This window comes from Ambystoma mexicanum, chromosome 10 (assembly GCF_040938575.1).
Source record: "Ambystoma mexicanum isolate Mex_15411 chromosome 10, UKY_AmexF1_1, whole genome shotgun sequence".
Classification (NCBI taxonomy): Eukaryota; Metazoa; Chordata; class Amphibia; order Caudata; family Ambystomatidae; genus Ambystoma; species Ambystoma mexicanum.
The window spans coordinates 1,172,178,334-1,172,202,568 of NC_090932.1; the positions used below are offsets into that span (position 1 = coordinate 1,172,178,334).

Genomic DNA, 24,235 nt, shown 5'->3' on the forward strand with positions numbered 1-24,235 from the left:
TCAGCTGTTCAGCCTACCAGCCCCTCCTCTCCCGCTTTAAAGGGAGAGGAGGCAGATCGGCAGGCGAAGCCGCATCGAGGCGAAGGCCAGAGGACAAGGCCAACGCCGCTCTCTGCAGCTCCGCTGCGAGAGCCAACTCCAGGATCCCTCATGCCCCACTTGCCCACCATGGAGCTCGCCCCCCCTGCCGCCGCCATTGAGGCACACGCGGCCTCGAAGCCCGCAGTCAGCTGCAACACGAAGGAGCAGCGCCCCGCCCACACACAGCGCCGCCGTATCGCAGCTGATACAGGATCAGCTGTTCAGCCTACCAGCCCCTCCTCTCCCGCTTTAAAGGTAGAGGAGGCAGACCGGCAGGCGAAGCCGCATCGAGGCGAAGGCCAGAGGACAAGGCCAACGCCGCTCTCTGCAGCTCCGCTGCGAGAGCCAACTCCAGGATCCCTCATGCCCCACTTGCCCACCATGGAGCTCGTCCCCCCTGCCGCCGCCATTGAGGCACACGCGGCCTCGAAGCCCGCAGTCAGCTGCAACACGAAGGAGCAGCGCCCCGCCCACACACAGCGCCGCCTTATCTCAGCTGATACAGGATCAGCTGTTCAGCCTACCAGCCCCTCCTCTCCCGCTTTAAAGGGAGAGGAGGCAGACCGGCAGGCGAAGCCGCATCAAGGCGAAGGCCAGAGGACAAGGCCAACGCCGCTCTCTGCAGCTCTCCGCTGCTCGAGGCCGCAGATGGCGCACAAAAACTCTGACAGTCCAGGTCAAGGTAAGGCCAACATCCCCTATGCCCCCTTGTTTCACGCTTTATCTGCATGCCCTCCGCTGCACAACAGTAGGAATGCGCGCCTACGGTCCCGCACCCTGCTCACCAACCCCAACAGCTATACTCCTACCATCGGTTACCGCAACGCCAGGTTGGCCACAAGAAGCCAGCTGCCAGCACTCTTGTGCGCAGCCACCAAATGCACCCTGGGCCCCAGGGTCACCTCGCAGTCCCCTGCCACGACGCAACAAGTCTTCAAGTGTTGTACTTACAATCACTACCCCTCCATTAACACTAACTCTCTATCTCTACTTCCGCCCCTTGGCCCCAATGTAACTACCGCTATCGCCCACTCTGCCACTCTGGAGTGTGTGCGGCCCAATGATGTTCATATGTTTTCTGGTCCCACTGCTGGTGCCTCCATTGACTGTGTGCTGCCCAATGATGTTCATATGTTTGCTGGTCCCACTGCTGGTGCCTCCATTGACTGTGTGCTGCCCAATGATGTTCATATGTTTGCTGGTCCCACTGCTGGTGCCTCCATTGACTGTGTGCTGCCCAATGATGTTCATATGTTTTCTGGTCCCACTGCTGGTGCCTCCATTGACTGTGTGCGGCCCAACGATGTTCATATGTTTGCTGGTCCCACTGCTGGTGCCTCCATTGACTGTGTGCTGCCCAATGAGGTTCATATGTCTGCTGGTCCTACTGCTGGCGCCCCCCTTGATTGTTTGCGGCCCAATGACACCTTTGTGCCCCCTAATCTTACCGCTGACACCCCCGTGACCACCCCACCTAGTTCCTCTGATCTTCCTTCAGCTACCAGCCTCCCACTCCCCCTGCCTCCCCCCAGCCGCACGCTCATGTGCGCCCTGCTCAATGCCCGTTCTGTACCAGCCCACGCCCTCGACATCAATGACCTGCTCATAAAAGACGAACTAGACCTCCTCATCCTCACTGAAACCTGGCTCAATGAAAGTTTGGGCCCAGCCTTATCATTGGCCATCCCACCTGGTTACTCCATCTACAGGAAAGACCGCACCTCTCAGAGAGGTGGAGGCGTTGCCCTCATCGCCAAAGACACCCTCTCCATCAGAGAAGTAGAAGGCATCCTTGACAGCAATAGCGACTACCTCCCTCTAAAAATCAACGTATCAGCTAACTGCACCATATCCATGCACATTGTCTACAGACCCCCAGGACCGTGCACCGACTTCCACGACACACTCATCTCTGCACTCTCTCATAACATCAAAAAGACCTCACAGGTCCTACTCCTCGGTGACCTTAACCTAGGGTTGAACGACCCCAAGGACTCCCCTGCAAAACTCCTCAAGAAGGCACTCTCCAACCTAGGCTTCACGCACTCCATCTCCCAGCCCACACACATCAAAGGACGCACCCTTGACTGGGTCAGCCATCACAACTGCACCCTTCTCATCAAGGACAACAACCCTATTCCTTGGTCCGACCACCACTACATCCAATTCAACCTCGGAACTAACAAAGCTGCTTTCTCCCCGCCACCACCCTGCCCCGACACGTACTCCAGAAGTTCACGCCTTCTCACAGCTGAAAACCTTGCACCCTACCTCCTTAACCCAGCCCTTCAAACACCCTCTTCGAACAACCCCGATACCTTAGCTAACACCTTTAAGGATATCATCACATCAGCTGTGGATGCCATTGCCCCCCTAACTCTCAAAAAAGCCAAAAAAGCCAAACATGCCAACTCCTGGTTCTCCAAAGAACTCCTTGATCAACGTGCGCAGAAGAGGGTTGCTCTTTCCACATGGAAAGCAAACCCGTCTGAAGCCACTAAACAGAAATTCAAAGCCATTTCCAAATTATATAAGACCAACATCACTCGAACAAAGGCTGCCTCCTTTAACACCAGGATCGCTGACGCTAAATCAGGCTCCAAGGAACTATTCACCATCTTCAGGGAACTCGAAAAACCATCTGCCCCCCCCTCCTCTATCATCAAAGCTGACAAATGGTGTAACAGCATTCAATCTGCCATGCTTGAGAAGCTTAACACTCTCCAAAGTAAAATTCGTGGCCACCAAAAAGCCCTCTCCGACATTATAGCGAACATGCATGCTAAGCCACCCACCAAGACCACGTCCTCCCCGTTGTTCGAATTTAAAGATATCACAGAGCAAGAGGTCATTACCCTGCTCAACTCCATTAAACCTTCCAATTGCAAAGGGGATGCATGCCCCGCCAGCCTCATCAAGGATTCCGCACCTAGCTTAGCCCCCTTCCTCACGGCCTTTATCAACTCATCCTTCCAATCAGGCCATGTCCCATCAGGACTTAAGGAAGCTTGGGTCCGCCCACTTCTCAAGAAACCCTCTCTCGACCCAACCGTCCCGGGGAACTACAGGCCCATTACGACTGTACCGTTCCTGCTCAAAATCTTGGACAAAGCAGCTTACCTGCAAGTCCAGAAGTTCATAGAGGACAACCGCCTCCTCGGTCTACGGCAATCTGGGTTCCGCCCTCGCCATGGCACTGAAACGGCCCTCCTAGACCTGAAAAACCAAATGGACGATCTCAGAGACGCAGGCAAACCTGCCCTTCTACTGCTCCTTGACCTCTCTGCAGCGTTCGATCTTGTCGACCACAATACCCTGTGTCACCACCTAGCCACACAAGCCAACTTCTCCCCTAAAGCCTGCCAATGGATCACCTCCTTTCTCAAAGATAGGGCCATGAAAGTCTTTTCTGAAGTTGCTGCTGCCACCCCCAGCCTCCTCACCTGCGGTGTCCCCCAGGGTTCCTGTATCGCACCTACTCTCTACAACCTCTTCACGAGGCCACTGTTTAGCACCTTGGACTCCCTGGGTATCTCATATACCAACTATGCGGACGATACGCAGGTACTCATCCCACTCACGGGCGACTACCTAGCGGACTCCAACACCCTCTCCTCTATCTACTCTACCATCCAATCCTGGATGGCGGAGAATTGGCTTTGCCTCAATGGTGAAAAAACCGAACTCCTCCTTATTGGCTCACCTTTCACCCTCGGCAATCTTGGAGAACAGTACGCCTCCTTCACCATTGATAATATTCCAATTAAAGTCTCTAACCATGTTAAGACACTCGGAGTCTACCTTGACTCCGACCTGTCGATGGACAGACAGGTCAATGCCATCGCCGCCTCCTCAGCCTACTACACCAAAGTCATCAACGCAACAAGGCCCTTCCTGGCCCGTCAAAGCAGCCTCACGATTGCCAGGGCCATCATCGGGTCAAGACTTGACTACTGTAATGCCCTTCTCGTCGGGACATCCAACAAAAACATCGCCAAACTTCAGCTAGCCCAGAACAATGCTCTAAGGGCAGCCACCAGCACCGCAAGGAGAGACCACATCTCCGAAATCAGAAGGCAAGTGCATTGGCTCCCTGTTAAAGAAAGAATTGTCTTTAAAACTCTTGCCATCACCCACAAATGCATTCACGAGCTTGCCCCCCCTACCTGACGAACAGAATCACCAGGCACTCCGCCACAAGACCGCTTAGATCTTTCTACGCCAACACCATTGTCAGGCCTACCTCTCGGAAAGTGCGTGCTGGTGGCTCCAGTTTCCCCACCCTTGCAGCCACGCACTGGAACGCCCTGCCACCTCACCTCAGACTCATCGAGTCCCACCTTGCCTTTCGTAAGGCTATCAAAACCAGACTCTTTGTGTGACTTTAACCTGTTTCTGCCTTTATGCCTGCTAACTTGTAACTAAGAGCCTCCTGCACCCGAATGTAATCTTAAATCTGTGTTTCCTCTGTAACAGCGCCTCGATGCCTCATGGGCTGCAAGTGCGCTTAACAAATGCAAATAAATAAATAAATAAATAAATATAGGCAACATGGGGCAGAGCTTCTGGTAGGGATACTTGGCACCTCCTCAACAGCACGACCAGACCATGTGGAAGAACCTTCCCTTCACTGTCTTGCATTTAGGGCAGGTATCGGTCTCCCTTCTTCTGTCCTGTGTATTATAAGTGGGGTGTAGTAGAGTTTGTGGATGATCTTGTATTGAATGGCTCAAAGTCTTGAGTCGATGGCTATCACATTGGTCACCACAAGGGCTCATTCCCAGTCCCACTCCTCTAAAGGACCCAAGTCAGTCTCCCACTTCGCCCGCAACCTTGTGAGGGGTATTGCTGTAGAGCGTGCTATCCACCTGTAGGCTGTGGAAATTGGCTTGATCTCAAATCTCTTGCTTGCAACTAGCCTTAGCATGGGCGTATCCCTTAGAATGTCTGACCTTTCCCTAAGCCGCGGGCTGATAGCGTGCCTCAACTGTACATATTGAAGCATCATAGTCAGCGGTATCCCATATGCATCCCTCAGCTCCTGAAATGTCATTAGGCCCCCCTCTTTCAACACATGCCCTACTGTCTGTATTTCTTTGCCTACCCGGCCCTGGTGTCTCTGTACTGCCTGGACCTCGGTAGGAAGCCTATTACCCAATAGTGGCTGGTCCCGCGCCATTTTGTTGCCATCACTCGTTCTGTCCATTAGGACCTGCAGACCCTCATCACCAGCTTTCCTGTCTCGGGGAAGTCTCCCGGGCATCTACTTCCATATAGAACTTGATTGGGGGTTCGCATCCCCTTCCCTGATTTTTCCAGGTGAATGGCTGGGTCACTCCCCACCAAGAAAAAACAATCATGTGCTGCCACCAGCTGTGTAGCCCAGAATTACTTCCGCAATTTCGGTACGTTAAGGCCACCCTCCCAAACAAAATTTGTCAATGTGTTAACAGCAATTCTAGGGGTGGTGGAGGCCCGTAGCATTTTCCTGAGCCTCCTGTCCAGCTTATCCAAATCTACCACTGGTATCTCATATGGGGAGGCTTGCATGATGTATAAAAACTTGGAAAAGGCCTTCATTTTGAAAAGTGCCACCTTGCCCAGGAGTGATAACTGGAGATCCGCCCACCACTCTACATCTCTGAGAAAGTTCTCAAACACTGGCTTCCAGTTCAGCCTGTAAAACTCTTTCCTAGTATCCACACTCTTAACCCCCAGGTATTGGAAAGCATCTTGGAAGACTTGACATGAAGTTCAGGAAGCAAAAACATGATTGAGGAGTCCCTTTTCAATATCGTCCACTTTAAGACCCAGCTCCAACACTCTCCTCTCAATGTCCCGGAATTGGACTTCGATCTGCGATTCGAGGATCCCCGCGGAGGCCTGGTTTACCTCCACCCCATCCAACCATTCCTCCAGTGTGACCACTTTCGCTGATAAGTCCGCCACCTTGGTGCCAATGTTGGTTCTCATTCTGCGGATCTCCTCCTGGATCATCTGGATATCGCTTTTGGTGGTCCCTATCTCAGTGGAGCAGGAGTGAGACCCACACAGTAGTGCCTTCCCTCTTGCACTCAGGGTGAGGGATGAAAAGGAAGGGGTGCGGGGGTCCCCTGACGCACCTTCTCTTATGGTGTGTTGCACACCCATGCCTGGCCCAGTCAACCGGGCCCAGCACCGTCTTTGCTGCGTCCTGCTGTCCCTCTATCAGAGCAGATGAATAACCACTTACAATATGTACCTTCCCAGACCCCTTTGTTACCTGACAGTCTCTGTTTCTTTACTGAGAGACTCTTGAAAATATAATCCTTATAGTTAACTTTGCTTTTCTCAGATGGATTCTTTATGACTTCAGTCTCCTCATAGGTTATCTGAGTAACTTCAGTGTTGTGTTGAATTTTCTGTATTTGAACACTAAACTTGAAATGAATGCTTGCTATTTTAAAACTGCTCTTTGAGTTGACTTGTTAATTTTTTAGTCTCTCAGTGCTTCATGAAACTCAATGGCGTTGTGATAACAATCTAAATTTAGAGATCTGATCTCATTGAAACTTCTTATTTGCTTGTATGAAGTCGTATTATTTCTTTAAATTATTTTTCAGAGTTTTAAAATCATTTTTAAAAAATACAAGCGTTGTTATTTAAGAACACTGCTGGATGTCATTTGATTAGAGCACACACGCTACCTGAATACACACACCTGCCACAGGATCGCGCAATGCTATATAGATGATCGCTTTCGCCGCCTTCTTCATCAAACAGCTGATTTTGAGAATAGTGCTTGCTATATTTCTCTTACACGCACACGCTGTCAGGATAAGCACGCCACCACAAAAATAACGAATCTCCTCAGAACCGACGACAAGCGTATTACGCATCGCTTACAATAACTCCATGGACACGCCGCATCACGGTACCAGGTCCTTTCTTCTAATAATATCCGCACGCGACGCAGACACAAACGCTTCAATTTGCTCTGCTACGTCTTTGTGAGTCGCGCGCAAACTGAAATTCTATTACTGATACGCTAGCGCACATTCAATTTAAACAAACGTTCAATAGTACATTTAAATACTTTTCCTTTCCAAGATAGACTTATTTACATTTGTTGCATGACAGACTGTCTTTGACTGTTCTTCAATCTTTTAAAACAGAAAATTACTTTCCAAAGCTGCACTTCAACTAAATAAATTATATCTTGAAAACTATTTCTCAAAACTTTGCTTTCACCATAACTTCAGTCACTTATCTGAGTTTTCTCTTCTCTGGCTTTTTCTGATGACTTGAAAATAGGAATTCCGTCGTTTCTTTGGGTTTTCTTCTGATTATACTGGAGCTGAAATGTGCTGTGACCATCCTTAAACAGATCTTGAATGAAAGGCAGTTTAGAACCTTTCCTTAGGTTCCAAACTGCATCACAGTAGTCATTAACCAATCACTGCTGGACAGGAAGTACTCCACCATCTTGAGCTAGGACAATAGTTAGATTAAGGAAATGCCTTTTCAATGCAATTAACCTTTCCTAGCCACTATTTACACATAGCAAGGTCTAACCTAATGCCTTCAGTTACCCAGAGACCTGACAGTACCCCCGCAGGGCCTGGTTTCTCTGGTCTTCGCAAATGAAATTTCTTAACCAGCATTGGTGAATGTTCATCTTGCTTGGCCACCCATGATCTTTCTTCAGGGCCATACCCCTTCCAATCTATCAAATACTGCAGCCTACCTAGAACCACTCTAGAATCCAGAATGTCCTGAACCTCATACTCCTCTCCTGAACCTTCCACACAAACTGGACCCGGTGCCTGAGTTAATCTAGTTCCTTTTACACAAGGTTTCAAGAGATTAACATGGAAAGTGGGATGAACCTTTAGACTAGATGTTAATTTCAGTTTGATCGTGACTGGGGAAAGAACTTGATCAATTTCAAATGGCCCCAGAAAGCGTGGACTAAACTTGTCTTTACCTTTCAGAGCTATGTTCTTACTGGAAAATCAAACCATATCACCTGTTTGATAACTTGGAGCTGCCCTACGCTTACGATCAGCAAATCTTTTGTAGTCTGACTTACTCTTTCGTAACGCCTCAATAGCCTTTTTTACATTCTCCACCATGGCTCTCAATCTCTCTTCAACATCTGGAACTTCCACTTTATCAAAATTCACATCTCTAAGAAACCTAGGATGAAATCCCTGATTTAAATAAAATGGTGACATAGTCATTGAATCTTTTGCGGTGTTATTGTAATAAAACTCTGCCAACCAGATTAACCCCAGCCAACGCTTATCTGTCTTAAGGTAATAACGCAAGTACTTTTCCAACTCTTGATTTACCCTCTGGGTCTGACCATTTGCCTCTGGATGAAAACTAGTAGTTAGACAAATCTCTATATTCAATTCTTTGCAAAATGCCTGCCAGAATTCTGACACATATTGAGAACCCCTATCAGAAATCACTTGTGTAGGAGGTCCATGTAATCTTACCACATTTTGTAAGAATGCTTGTGCTAGATTAGTAACTGTAGCTGAACCCTTAATAGGGATGAAATGACTAGCCTTGGAGAGTACATCTACAACTACTAGAATTGCGGTGCAACCTTGATCGAGAGGTAACGCTACAATATAATCTAGAGAGATAGTGTGCCATGGACGAGGAGGAATGGGTAAAGGGGTCAACAATCCCACTGGTCTCTGATTCACAGACTTCACTCGTGCACAAGTTTCACATGTTCTAACATAATTTAAAGTGTCTTTACGCATTCCTTCCCACCAATACTCCCTAGGTAATAACTCCAAGGTTTTTCTAAAACCTGGATGTCCAGCAAGCACAGAATCATGACACTGTTGAAGAGCCTACTCGTGAATCTTTTCAGCAGGCAAATACAACCGAGCATCCACAAATGGTAAACCATCTTTGATCACTCGTGCCGGATCCTTCCTTGCCCACTCAATCATTTGCTCTTCAGTCATTTCTTTAGCCACTTGTTCACCCAAACTCACAACCTTTTGCATCTCAGCAATCACAAAATTATTATCTTGAAGCAATGGTACTGGAGACAAAGAATCTTCTTTAGAACTTCCAGGATTACATCTGGATAAAATATCCACTTTGCCATTTTGTTGCCCGGGCTTAAAGGTAATCACAAAGTCAAAGTCTGCAAAGAAAAGAGACATCTTAACTGGCGCAGCGTTAATGTCTTGGCTGAGCACAAGAAGGTTAGATTCCTATGATCTGTAAGCACAGTAACTTTATGTCGAGCTTCAAGCAAATAATGTCTCCACTCTCCGAATGCTGCTTTTATTGCCAAATGTTCTCTGTCAGAAATGGTGTAATTTCTTTCAGCGCTTGAAAAGTTCTAAGAATAGAAGGCTACAGGATGTAATTGACCTGTACTCGGATGCCTCTTTGAAAGCACTGCTCCTAGGGCCAAATCAGAAGCATCTGCTTCAGCAAATAAAATGGCTGTTCTACATCGGGATGCAATAATATCAGCCCGAGGTAAACTTATCCTTTAAAAAATGGAATGCTTCCGCAGCTTCCTTGTCCCGAAGAAATTGTACACCTTTCTTTAACAATCGAGTCAAAGGTGATACTACTGACGAAAAGTCTTGAATAAACTGCCGGTAGAAGTTGGCAAATCCAATCAAGCTCTGTACATCCTTCACACAAGTGGTTACTGGCCAATCTAAAACTGCCTTAATCTTACTGGAATCCATCTCCAATCCAGCAGGCGAAATTACAAAACCCAAAAATTCCACTCTGGTCGTGTTAAATTGGCTCTTTTCTAACTTGGCGAATAGATGATTCTCCCGCAACTTCAACAATACTTTTTGTACATGTTCCTGATGTTGATCCTCTTTCCGAGAAAAATAAGAATATCGTCGATGTAGACAACTACAAAAACATCAAGATACTCCCGCAAGACCTCATTGATAAAATATTGGAACGCTGCAGGCACAATGCAAAGTCCAAACTGCATCACCTGATACTCAAAGAAACCGAATCGAGTTTGAAACGCTGTCTTCCACTCATCACCTTCTCTGATCCTTACTAAATGATAAGCTCCACGAAGATCTAATTTAGTGAATACCTTAGCCCCTTGAATGGCCTCTAACATGACTGAAATCAATGGAAGCGGATAACAATTCTTAATTGTAATCTTATTGAGTGCCCTATAATCTATGCAAGTTCTCAAACTCTTATCCTTCTTGGGCACAAAAAATAATTGCGATGCCACATGTGATTGAGAATGACAAATAAATCCTTTCTCTAGATTTTCTTGTAAATAGGTCTTCAAATGTTCATTCTCTCTCTCTCAGTTAATGCATAGATTCTGCCACAAGGAATTGGAGCCCCATCTTCCAAATCGATTTTTCAATCATAAGGGTGATGTAGTGGTAACTCATTCGTTTCACGCTCGCTAAACACATCCTCAAACTCAAGATAACATTCAGGCAAAATTCCAACCACAGCCCCAATTAACTGTTCTTCAGTTACTCCACTAGCCAAAAACTCTCCCAGACTCTCTTTTCTACCGACATCACACTCCTCCAAATCTACAACACAATGGGCCTCATCACGAGTCTGGCGGTAACACTTAAATGCGGCAGTAGCGCTATTACCGCCGCATTTAAGGGTCTGCCAGATCATGGCCTGGGCGGATTTCCCCCAGCTCAAAGCTGGGGGGAAATCCGCTGCAAAATTGCTGATTTTTGGCGCAATCACAGCCGGCGGGAAATCCGCCAGCGGTAATAGCACAAATTTTCCCCATTGGGCCCAATGGGGAATGAGGAATTCCCGAATGGGCTCAATGGGGAATGGGCACTAACCGTTTCACCAAACCTGTGATCCGGCGCTAATAGCGCTGGGGGGTTTGGCAGTAGGGCTAATAGCGCCGGCGGTAATAGCGCCGGCGTTACCGCCCAACTGGTGATGAGGCCCAATGTTCCAAGCAATATTCTGATCTAAATTCCACTGTTCTTTTAGCCCAATCAATAAAAGGATTATGCAAAGTCAACCAAGGCATGCCTAGAATAATTTGCAATTGAGGAGCGTCAATTAACTCAAATATGATCTTTTCCCTATGTTCTTCATCAATTTTCAATCCAGTGATTTCTGTGGTTTGTGTTATGAGTCCTGATCTGAGTTGAGTTCCATCTACTGCTCTAAGCTGTATTGGAACCTCTTTAGTCACAACTGGCACTCCTAAACGGACGTCTAAATTCTTGTCCATGAAACTGCCTGTTGCCCCTGAATCTAAAAGGCAAGGACCCCCACATTTCAAACTTCCCTTCCAAAATAAGGATACATTATTTGTAATGTGCGGAACCAATGCCTGAATTGTGTTCGCCACCATCTGACCTCTTCCAGAAGATGTGAACATTCTTTGCAGGGTTTTAGGACAATTTCCAAAAAAGTGGCTGCTATCTCCACAATAGAGACAAAGATTTTCCTTCCGCCTCTTCTCTTTCTCTTCCTTTGTGAATGGAGGTCTAAACTGTCTTTCTCTTCCAGACACCTTAACATCTCTTTGAACAACATCTATCTTTGATCTCTCACTGCGTGCCCAAGATCTACCCTCGGAACCTGACCTCCTACGCTCTAGACGTCTCCCACTTAATCTAGCATCAAGTTTCAATACTAGAGTAATTAACTCCCCACAAGAAGCTGGTCTTTCTACAATTGTCATCAAAGCATTTTTTAATTCGTCACATAACCCTCTGTAAAAGAGAGATCTTTTCTCTTCAGGCCAAGCACCTTCTAAAACTAATGCTCGAAACTGCATAATATAAACTGATAAGTCCTTATTTCCTTGTTTCATTTCAAGTAACTCACTATCAACACTCTGAGTTAAAGTACGCCTATCAAACATCCTTTGAAATTCTGCTTTAAATAACTTCCAGCTCTCCAGTTCCCTGACTCCTCTTCCAACCAAAGGAACTAACCAGGCAGCCGCCTCATCAGTCAAGTATGATATTAAAAAAGCCACCTTTGATCTTTCATTTGGAAATGACTCGGGTCTGCACATAAAATGCAATCCACATTGCATAAGAAATGATTTAAACTTTTGTTGATCCCCTGCAAACCGCTCCGGTGGAGCCAATGGGGTGGTCACCACAGTAACCGCTGGAACTTCCCCTTCACGCTTTTCCACCCCTCTTATTCTTCCTACAGTTACACTCTCCACTTCTGGATATAACACTGGAGGCTCCCTTTCCGGATTCCAACCTAAAACATGTTTTTTATTGTCTCTACTCCTCCCTTATACAACAAAACACTTAACTCCTTAAGTCTATCAGTCAGCTCTGTAATCTCTTTCTTTGACTTCGACATTTCTTCCTTCATTTCAGAAAGCATTCTAACTACTGAGCCTAAAGACACCTCTACTTCAGGCTCCATCTCTGCTCGGGCAGGTATTTAACGTGGGCCTTTCATTCTATCAGGTCCCAGCGCTGATCTCTTGCAGGAGAAGATGAATAGAACACCTAGTCCCTCAAACCAGTATACCCAACAATCAATTGAACAATTATTGGATTGACCAGAATGGGGGAAAAGGGGAATTGGAGAAAATAACAAATGGTCAGGATAACACTGGAGTCCTTAACTGCTTGGCACCTTGGAACTCAGGATACCTGCAAATGACAAAGCAATAATTAGATTCTAAATTTAACTTCACTAACCACTTACAATATGTTCCTTCCCAGACCCCTTTGTTATCTGACAGTCTCTGTGTCTTTACTGAGAGACTCTTGAAAATATAATCCTTATAGTTAACTTTGCTTTTCTCAGATGGATTCTTTATGACTTCAGTCTCCTCATAGGTTATCTGAATAACTTCAATGTTGTGTTGAATTTTCTGTATTTGAACACTAAACTTGAATTGAATGCTTGCTATTTTAAAACTGCTCTTTGCGTTGCCTTGTTAATTTTTTAGTCCCTCAGTGTTTCATGAAAATCAATGGCGTTGTGATAACAATCTAAATTTAGAGATCTGATATCATTGAAACTTCTTCTTTGCTTGTACGAAGTGTTATTACTTCTTTATGGGTCCCGAGCCACCAACTCTGCTACAGCTCCTCTTAATCTCTGGGCAGGGGCCAGAGCACAGGAATCAGGCTGCCATCTTGCCTGCGCCCCCCTGGTGGCCTCTGATGTATTTATTTTACTTGTTAATGGAGTGACAACCACAAAGGGTTATATTAATCACTGTACTTCAGACGGTGTGGAGCCTGGGGGTAGGGGAAGCTACCCCCTGGTTCTAAACACAAAAATAGAATGTAATGCACATCCTGTGTTGCCTACTGGTCGTTCACTGGGGTTGCAATATACTGAAAAGAGAGCTCATGTAAGAAATGCGTGACCTTTCGTTGTATGGCTATCTTTCACATGCTCAAGGCTAAATTAGTAAAACTGGAAAAACACCTCTAGTTACTATGAACTGTTGTGGCCCTTCCCTGTTAAGGTCTGTTGGCAAGGTGCCAACAGACAGGTTTTCGGGTAGGTGATTGGCTGTAATGCTTCAAGAAACTATTAAAGGAGGGTTGGGATTTTAAAATTATGTTAAAGTACTGTATCTGAAAATAATCTTTTCCCTTTCTACGTAAGGGATATTAGTTTAAATAATTTTGATGAGAGTAATTCATGCTTCAATCGATTTAATGGGGATGTAACTCACTCACAACTATAGTAATGAATGGCTGTAACAGCCCTTATATTGTAATTGCAGAGCACATCATCCACGTTTTTGTTTTCATCTGCTCATCCATGACTTCCAAGTTCTAAGCTTATGTCACTTCTGGCTGTTTTTTTGTTCAGACGGCACCTACTTCAGCTGGGACACGCTCTACCTACAGTGCTGCCAGCAGTGCCCACAGGGCTCATGATTCAACAGAGGAAAATGAGGGCGAGCTGGAAGGGGGCCCTGGAAAGCGCAGCACTGTTGAGGATTCAGAGAACATGCCTGAAAGCGAGGATGGATGGGACACAGACCTGGAAATAGAAGGTAAAGTTGCATAGATATATGGTAAGTGATTAGCAAAATTAAAGTTAAACAGTCCTAAACAAAGTGATGTCGCTATAATCTAATTAAAAAAATTGGGGCTGCACTATATACACGTCAGCACAGGGCATGGCCTCCATAAGCTTAGTGTCAGTGAGCACGCCAGCACCCCCTGTTGTCATGGGGATACCGCCCAACCCAAAATGCCAGCAGGAGCGGCAGTGAACGTGGCGGCATTCACATGGCAACGGGGACGCCGCTGGAGATAACACGGTGGGATGCAGTGGTGATGTCGGGTACTGCAGGTTTGGCCCTGAGGGGGCTGCCCAGGATTAAAAAAATTAGTTTGGGCTGCGCAGTGAGTGTGGGGTGGACGGGGCCACCCTGACTGGAGAAGAGGGGTTAGGCCCCACACACCATCTCTGGGTAATAGGGCCCAGCCACCAGGAGCAACAGGAGCAGCTCTGTTTACAACTCTGCATTAGCCCTGCACCAACCTGCCCAGACACAGCGCCCCATAGACAGACTGCAAGGTACTGTGAATGGGTGACTGACTGCAGCAATCATCCCATTGTGATATATGTACGTATAGGTATATGTATATATTTAAGTACCGTTATGTAGGGTAAATGTTAAGTGGGGGAAGTATAGAGTTGGGGGAAGTACTAGTGGGTATGTTAAGTAGATTGAGAAGTTAAGGAGGGGTAGAATATAAAGATGGCCAATATTTTAAATAGGGGGAAGAGGGGAGGTTCTCTGGTGTGAGCTTGCAGGGTAGGTTGGTGGACTGCCTGAGGCCGCCTAGTGGGATGGGATCACCCACAAAGGCCATCCTCTGGCCTCACACTCCATGTGGGTGGTAATTGAGGCTAGGCACTTGGTCTTTTGCGGCAGATTCATCCTAAAGGTCCCTGACACCCCTCCAAGGCAGGGTGAGCTGACTTAAAAGGTCTCCCATTCAGTTGGAGCTCATGCCAAGGGGCTCATAGGGTAAAGGGAAAAGGAATTAGTGTTTGATTTAAATAAAGAGGGCTCCCTGTTGGGATCCCTTTAAAATACGCCCCTCCCTCTCTAGCAGGACCTAGAGGATGGGGTTGGTTCCCATGGGGACTGTCCCTGGTTCGGAGTGAGAGGTGCGTGCCCTTGCTTGAACCACGGTCGGGAAACAGGAGCTACACAAGTCCTGACATTCTTAGGACGTGCCATTTTGCATTACTGCGGAGTGTATAGTTGCAGGTCTACAAGTACCAGAATGCAGTATGGTGTAAGACTAAAGCCAAGGCTGCCTAATTATTTCATACCTGGCCTGGGGCACCTTGTGATCCTGCCCAGGTTGTACTACTTTCAAGACTGTGATACACTCCAAAGGAGACTGTGTAGCAAAGGCACACATTTGGAGTTATTTTTTGACTAAGATTAGTCCTGCGGAGTGTGATGCTGGAAATGCATTGGATGGGCAGGGCCTCACTGTCCTTGTCCTGTAGTCCTTTTTCATTTGTGTTCTCTATTGTTTTCTGCCCAGGAGTCCATGTGGGACTCCTGGCAGTTCAGCTCTTCCTGTTCTTGGTTTGGTGTACAGACCGTTGGGATACCCTTATGGCACCCATGGGTGGAGGTGCAACCCTGTACCCCTAGTGTATGTTTTTGGGTACCTGTGTGTGGCCCACAGAGCAGGGTATTGGCTGGTGGTAGCTCCATGCCGAATTTGACAGGTGCTCTGAGTAGCCTCCAGTTTGGGATACCCAGGCCCTGCCATTGGAATCAGTTGATTCCTGATAGGAAACAAGATGGCCCCTGTGGCCTCTTGCTTTCTATTGCCTGTTACCTTGTTTTTCCAAAGTCCTAGGAAGCCCTGACTCTGTCCCTTCCCCCTGACTGGCTGTTGGGTGGAAGTTCCATATATGGTGTTGTGAAGTCAAGACCAGACTGGCTGGAGCCTTCCTGGTGACTATATGTTGTGGGTACACCGTGTGGGTGGAACCTGGGTGAATGGAGTGTGTGACCAATATGCACTTCTTGTTGTGGATGTCTGGTTTCTGGTGTTTGACACAATGACTGAGACAGCCTTGCCCGAAACTTGTATGAATTCAGTGTGTAGTGTTGAATGGCTGGGTACTTGTCCCAATACACATTCCTTGTTGTGAGTGTCTGAGAGGGAGCAGAATGGCCTGAAAGCACTGTATGCCCGATTGGCTGACTGGTTGCTGAATGCCCTTCTGAGTGATTGGTTGCCTGAGTGTGACCCAGCAGAATGAATGAGAGATCAACTAGTATATCTGGGAGCCTCTCACTGCTAGAAACCGTTAAGAAGAAGTTGTAACTGACGCTTACTCTCGAAGCCGAGCCTGAAGAAGGTTGACTGCTGTCTCCCTTCGCCGAAATCCGAAAGCCGTTGAGACTGATCCAAGTAGGACCTGGTTAGGCGCTCTCTTTGCGTGCTCGGAGGGACTATCGAGCACCGCTAACCTTTGCCGAAGTGCCCTGGAAGTGTCATGATGCCTACCCCCGGAGCACCAGGCCAGGCCCAGCACCCCCGGGAGCAGGCATCACGCCCCCGGGTAAAAGCCCAGCGGCCCTTTATAGGGGCTCTTTGGACTCTGTCCTGGCGCCGTTGGCGCCAGGCTCATGTTGGACATCAGTCCTGGCGCCATAGGCGCCAGGCTCATAAAGGGAAGTGTTTGATGCACTAACCTGAAGCAGACCATGCTGCACACTCACCTGATGCAGACCATGCTGCATGAAGAACCAAGCCAAATGAGGCTTAGGAGGGACTATTTTTCTGAAGTAACTATTTTGTTAGTTGGGTGGGGCTGTGGAAGAATACTCACCTGGAACTTCTTCCAAGGCTATTTAAGCCACACCCGGACAGTCACACGTGCTTCGCGTTGTTCTGCATCCCAGCAGCTGAACGCTCACCGTGTCTGCTCCTGCACCTGGACTCCAGCCACGCCCGCCTCGAACCTGGAACACCTGTAAGGGAATAAGAGAAGAGAAAGGTGAAAACCAAGAACTATTTCAACCTTCTTACCTGCATCCAGAATCTTCACGCCAGCATTCCTGAAGGAAGACTTCCATTTAAAAGCACCGCGTTGCTCGCAGCAGCGCCGCGCTTCACTCACCTGTTCCCGAGACGCCACCCGGCTCCATCGCGGCTCTCAGTGCCGGTCGCCACATCTCTGCACCGCACCTAAGAGAGAGAAGAAGAGACAAAAGGTGAGCAAGGGAACACAAGAGGAAAGCCTGATTTTCAGCCATATTACTTACCGGCTACTCTTGGTGAGCCATTCCACATCTCGGGTCGGTGCCACATCTCTGGCAGGTACCGCACCCCGGCCCCTATGGGGAAAGGACAAAAGACATTACTGGGGAATTATAAAGACATTTAAAGGGGTCGCCCTCATCACTGACTCACCTGATTTTACCCTGGCAATTTAACCCCTCAACGCATCGCCTTTGTTCTGCACCTGAAATAAAGGACAGAAAAAGACTACATAAAAGGAGGCTCACACTTGAACTTTTGCATCTTCATACTTACGGCGTATCGCTCAGTAAAGTCATGTGGATCTGCCAGCGCCATTCTGAAAACCATTGAAGTAACTGGACGAACGCGCGCCCATGCACCAGAAGCAGGATGGAGAGTTCATCCTTCCAAACCATAAGGTGAGCTTAAACCGGGGGTTTTGGAGGAAGACAGAGGAGAACAAAGGGGGAAAAGGGGAAGCAAGCACATTATTCAGCAGACAGTTAATCCCCTTTCTCATCTGCAGAGGGATATTCCTACGGGCCAGACAAGCAAGATTTGGGGGTCCTGTTCAATTGGTGGTCCGAATTCTGCACATCACGCTTGAAGAGGCCACAGCAACCCAGACCAGACCAGCGCCTCCGTGGGAGCCAGGTGAGCGTTACAGAACACAATACCTTCCTACAAATTCCCACCCAGGCGCTATGGAAACTTCTGAGACTGACCAGTTGGCCCAACTACTGGGGGAATTACGGGCTGAAGTACACGCCGCTCGTCAAGAGACTAATGCTCTCAGGAGGGAAGTGATTGTAACAAAGGAAAGAGCTGATGACCTGGCTAGACAGCTTTTGCAAGGTCAAGCTGGACAAACTCCTTTACCCAGTTCCGGAGGGAACCCCGCTCCTGTGCTTTCCAGTAACCCGGTGCAGATTAATCTACCTGGAAACATGCCGCTGGCCCCACCCGAACGCTTTGCTGGGGACCCCAAACGATTCGCCGTATTCATGAATCAGTGTCGTTTGCATTTCTTGTGCAGACCTGGGGCCTTCCCTAATGACCAGACCAAGGTAGCCTTTGTATTGTCATATCTCAGCGGCAGTGCTGCCGATTGGTCAGTTCCACTGGTAACTCAAGATGACCCGATTCTTCGTGATTTTCAAAGATTTCAAGCAAGCATGGAAAGGTTATTTGCTCGTCACTCCCAGGGGCCCAGGGGCAGGCTCTAGATGATGAACTTCTATCTCTGCGACAGGGCAATCAAGACCTCCTTTCCTACATTGCAACATTTAATAGACTAATTGTGGAAACTGGGTGGCCAGAGGATAAAAGAATCACGTTATTTTATCGAGGTCTAGGCGGAGAACTTAAAGATGTCCTGGCCCAAGTTGTAAATCCGCCCCAAGACTGCTCTGAATATATAGACTTAGTGGTCCAATTGGATCACAGACTCCAAAACAGAAAAGCAGATCGGTCCAAGTTTGAGACCCGGGTGTTAGTCAAGACCCACGCTAACCTCAAGGGGGCTGAAGCCTCAGAGCCAATGCAAATCGGAGGAGTTAAAGGACCTTTAACGCAAAAGGAACGTGAAAGAAGACGGCAGATGCACTTATGTCTTTATTGTGGATCCTCTGGACACTTTCTACGAGATTGCCCGGCAAGGCCGCCCAGGAAGGTGGTAGGAGCTGCTGAAAAAATCCATGAAACCTCTGTATCAGGAAACGACCCTGCCCGACAAGCGTAGGGGTCTGCTTGCCGAGCTTTAAAACAAACTCTCAGACCTCGCATTTCACTGTGCCAATGGTCCTCGTAGATCCGGAACAGCCTAAGCGGTCGCATGCAATAAAGGCATACATCGATAGTGGGGCTATAGGAAACTACGTGGATCGTGAATTGGTCTCCAGGATTAACCTCCCCCTGCGTCCTAAAACCAGCAAAGATGTCATCACCACAGTCGATGGAACCGAAATTGCCTCGGGACCGGTAACACATTCCACAGCTGAGGTAACACTTGTAGGTCCGGACGGCCATCGGGAGGCAGTTGTGTTTGATGTAATCAAGGCTCCACAGTTTCAGGTTATACTCGGAATCCCTTGGTTAGAGACACATAATCCTCGAAGTGATTGGCGAGCGAAGAGAATAACCTTTCCAGAGTGTGCACAAACCTGCTACCCTGAAAATCTGAAGGTCAGTCTAGCATCAGTAACCTCTGTCTCCATGCAACTACCTCCGGAATACCAAGACTTCCAGGACGTCTTCCAAAAGGAACAGGCCAACACGTTACCTCCTCACAGATCGTACGATTGCCAAATTGATCTGGTGCCCGGTGCACAACCCCCTTGTAGCAGCATTTATGCCCTTACTGAGCCGGAGAATCTGCATTTAAGACAATATTTAGATCAATACCTAACCAATGGTTTCATTCGCCCGTCAAAGTCTCCGGCATCCTCGGCTTTGTTCTTCGTGCCAAAAAAAGAAGGCGACCTTAGAACTTGTATCGATTACCGCGCATTGAACCAGATAACTGTTAAAAATCGTTACCCTCTGTCTTTGATCCCTGATCTCCTTGACCAGGTGAAGGACGCTTGCATATACACCAAGTCAGATCTCCGGGGGGCTTATCATCTGGTACGAGTTAAAGAAGGCGACGAATGGAAAACGGCCTTCTGTACAAAATATGGACTATTCGAATACCAGGTGATGCCTTTCGGGTTGTGCAACGCGCCGGCTGCCTTCCAATTCTTCATGAACGATGTCCTTCGGGAACTCATCGACGTCTGTGTTGTTGTGTATATCGATGACATTCTGGTGTACTCCTCTTCGGAATCTGATCACAGAAAACATGTCAGGGCCGTCCTTGAGAAATTGAGCCAGCACAAACTGTTTGCAAAGCTGGAAAAATGCGTTTTCCATACCACCGAGGTTGAATTTCTTGGATTCATCCTGACACCTAAAGGGGTCTGAATGGACTCACGGAAAGTGGATGCCCTCCTCAAATGGCCATCACCTAGTTCGGTGAAAGGTGTCCAAAGCATGCTTGGTTTTGCCAATTTTTATCGCAGGTTTATCCCAGAATTTTCACGGGTGGTGCAACCCATCACTGCACTCTTGCGGAAGAATAAACGTTTTGAATGGACCGAGGAAGCTGAACAGGCCTTTCAGGAATTAAAAGCTAAATTTACGTCCGCACCTATTTTGAAACATCCGCGTCCTGATCTCCCATATATAGTCGAAACCGATGCATCCAGCTTAGCCATGGGAGCTGTCCTGTCTCAGAGAGACCCTGAAACCAACCAACTGCACCCCGTAGCATTTTGGTCCAGAAAGTTCTCGCCACCGGAGATAAATTATGCAGTCACCGATAAGGAATTATTAGCCATTAAGTCCGCCTTTAAGGCTTGGCGGCATTATCTTCTTGGCACCAGGCATACCATCACCGTGATCACTGATCACCAAAATTTACAATATTCAAAAACTGCCAAGGCTCAGTCTTCACGACAGCTCCGATGGGCTTTATTCTTTGCTGAGTTTGATTTTGTAATCACCTACCGTCCTGGCTGTAAGAATGGCAAAGCGGACGCGCTATCTCGAATTGGAATGGGAGAAATGGACACAAACTCAGAACCTGTGCCGATAATTCCCGAACAAAGAATCTTGGGGATAACCACTTTACAAACCCTTGAAGACATTCAAGCACGGGTAAAACTATTCCTGGACTCTTCAGCCTTGCAGGATTGGATCAAAAGGGGGTCTGCCTTTTCAATCAACGATGGCTTACCTTACTTCCAAGGACGTTTATTTTTGCCAGAAAAGGACTTGCAAGAACTGGTTATTTCCCGTCATCACGATACTCTGATGGAAGGACATCCTGGCATTGCCAAAATAGAGGAAAAAATTAAACGACAATTCTGGTGGCCGTCCTGGCAAAAGGATATTAAATCTTTTGTGATGTCCTGTGGAGTTTGCGCCCAAAACAAAGGTCAAAAAACAAAATCCGCCGGTCTTCTTCAACCCTTAGACATTCCACCAGCACCTTGGCACACCTTGTCACTAGATTTTATCACAGACCTGCCCTCTTGTAATGGATACAATACTATTCTGGTTGTGGCGGATTTATTTTCCAAGATGGCCCATTTTATTCCGTTGAAAGGATTACCTTCAGCTTTTGTTCTTGCCAAGGAATTCCTCGAAAATGTCATCCGTCTGCATGGATTCCCGTCCATACTAATCTCCGATCGGGGAAGCCAGTTCATTTCTCGTTTTTGGAAAAAGTGTTGTCAACTGGCACAAATCGACGTAAGACTCTCAACCAGTCACCACCCACAGACCGATGGTCAGACGGAGAGAACGAACCAGACCCTTGAACAATATCTACGATGTATGCTGCACCAATCGGAGGGTAATTGGAAGGACATTTTATGGGTGGCTGAATATGCATACAATAACTCGATACACTCTGGAACTGGTCAGAGCCCCTTTTATACCCTATATGGACATCACCCTCGTACTTCAGACCTGGACTCACCTTTGAGCCTCGAAATGCCTGCAGTCGACCATTTGCATTCTACGATTACTCAAGCCTTCAAGGATGCTACTGCACACTTACAACATGCGAAAGAGAAATACAAAAAGAATGCGGATCTGCATCGCAAGGAGGCGCCTCCATACCAAATAGGGGATCAAGTATGGTTGGCTACCAAACACTTATCACTCAAGGGACCTCAGACTTTTAATCCAAGGTATTTAGGCCCCTACTCGATCAAAGCTATAATTAACCCAGTGGCAGTCAAGCTAGATCTACCAGCTAACATGCGGATTCATCCCGTCTTTCATGTGTCGCTTTTGAAACTAGTGCAACCAGGAACCAGATTAATAAAGCCACCAGAACCAATCCAGATAGATGGAGAGCCTGAATTCGAGGTGAAGAACATTTTGGACTCTAAGATCTCAAAATCAAAACTTTTCTATCTAATTGATTGGAAGGGGTACGGGCCTCAGGAAAGATCTTGGGAACCCAGCGATCACGTACATGCACCTCGGCTAGTAAAAAGGTTCCATCGGAATTTCCCGAACAAACCGAAACCTCCTGGGGAAAAGGCCTTGGGAGGGGCCTTGGGGGGGAGTGCTGTCATGATGCCTACCCCCGGAGCACCAGGCCAGGCCCAGCACCCCCGGGAGCAGGCATCACGCCCCCGGGTAAAAGCCCAGCGGCCCTTTATAGGGGATCTTTGGACTCTGTACTGGCGCCGTTGGCGCCAGGCTCATGTTGGACATCAGTCCTGGCGCCATAGGCGCCAGGCTCATAAAGGGAAGTGTTTGGTGCACTTACCTGAAGCAGACCATGCTGCACACTCACCTGATGCAGACCATGCTGCATGAAGAACCAAGCCAAATGAGGCTTAGGAGGGACTATTTTTCTGAAGGAACTATTTTGTTAGTTGGGTGGGGCTGTGGAAGAATACTCACCTGGAACTTCTTCCAAGGCTATTTAAGCCACACCCGGACAGCCACACGTGCTTCGCGTTGTTCTGCATCCCAGCAGCTGAACGCTCACCGTGTCTGCTCCTGCACCTGGACTCCAGCCACGCCCGCCTCGAACCTGGAACACCTGTAAGGGAATAAGAGAAGAGAAAGGTGAAAACCAAGAACTATTTCAACCTTCTTACCTGCATCCGGAATCTTCACGCCAGCATTCCTGAAGGAAGACTTCCATTTAAAAGCACTGCGTTGCTCGCAGCAGCACCGCGCTTCACTCACCTGTTCCCGAGACGCCGCCCGGCTCCATCGCGGCTCTCAGTGCCGGTCGCCACATCTCTGCACCGCACCTAAGGGAGAGAAGAAGAGACAAAAGGTGAGCAAGGGAACACAAGAGGAAAGCCGGATTTTCAGCCATATTACTTACCGGCTATTCTTGGTGAGCCATTCCACATCTCGGGTCGGCGCCACATCTCTGGAAGGTACCGCACCCCGGCCCCTATGGGGAAAGGACAAAAGACATTACTGGGGAATTATAAAGACATTTAAAGGGGTCGCCCTCATCACTGACTCACCTGATTTTACCCCTGCAATTTAACCCCTCAACGCATCGCCTTTGTTCTGCACCTGAAATAAAGGACAGAAAAAGACAACATAAAAGGAGGCTCACACTTGAACTTTTGCATCTTCATACTTACGGCGTATCGCTCAGTAAAGTCAAGTGGATTTGCCAGCGCCATTCTGAAAACCAGTGAATTAACTGGACGAACGCGCGCCCCTGCACCAGAAGCAGGATGGAGAGTTCATCCTTCCAAACCATAAGGTGAGCTTAAACCGGGGGTTTTGGAGGAAGTCAGAGGAGAACGAAGGTGGAAAGGGGGAAGCAAGCACATTATTCAGCAGACAGTTAATCCCCTTTCTCATCTGCAGAAGGATATTCCTACGTGCCAGACAAGCAAGATTTGGGGGTCCTGTTCAATCGGTGGTCCGAATTCTGCACATCACGCTTGAAGAGGCCACAGCAACCCAGACCAGCGCCTCCGTGGGAGCCAGGTGAGCGTTACAGGAAGTCAGACCCTTGAAAGGCTGCCGACCAGAGACTGGGACCGTCGAGGAGAACGAAGACCAGCACCGGACATTCCATCCACCATCGTCGACCAGGGTTTGCAAGTTTGCTGCAACCACTGGAGGCCTGTCAAAGCCGTGTTGCCCGGAAGAGGGGACCGCTTGATGCCATGCCGCCGATGACTGGAGCCAAACGCTCCTTTGCCTAAGACTTTAAATTCACGGAAGCACTCGTCTGCACCACTGCCCGCCTTATCCCGCCGGAGAAGGCCAGGCCGTCGACGCACCGAAGAGCATCCGCAGGTGGGTTTCCCACCACCTAACAACCATAGAGATGCCAGACGACTTGACGCCCTTGCTCGGCCACAATTCTTCAC

The 24,235-nt window shown here is 48.0% G+C and overlaps 1 protein-coding gene across 2 annotated transcripts in view; it reads left to right on the forward strand.

Annotated features, from left to right (window-relative positions):
- Positions 1-24,235, forward strand: part of LRRC74B (leucine rich repeat containing 74B) — a 494,937-nt gene that overhangs the window by 100,523 nt on the left and 370,179 nt on the right. For both annotated transcript variants that reach the window (XM_069619119.1, XM_069619118.1), the window contains exon 2: positions 13,897-14,083. In XM_069619119.1, the coding sequence (XP_069475220.1) occupies positions 13,897-14,083 (187 nt within the window). The remainder of the gene's footprint in view (positions 1-13,896; positions 14,084-24,235) is intronic.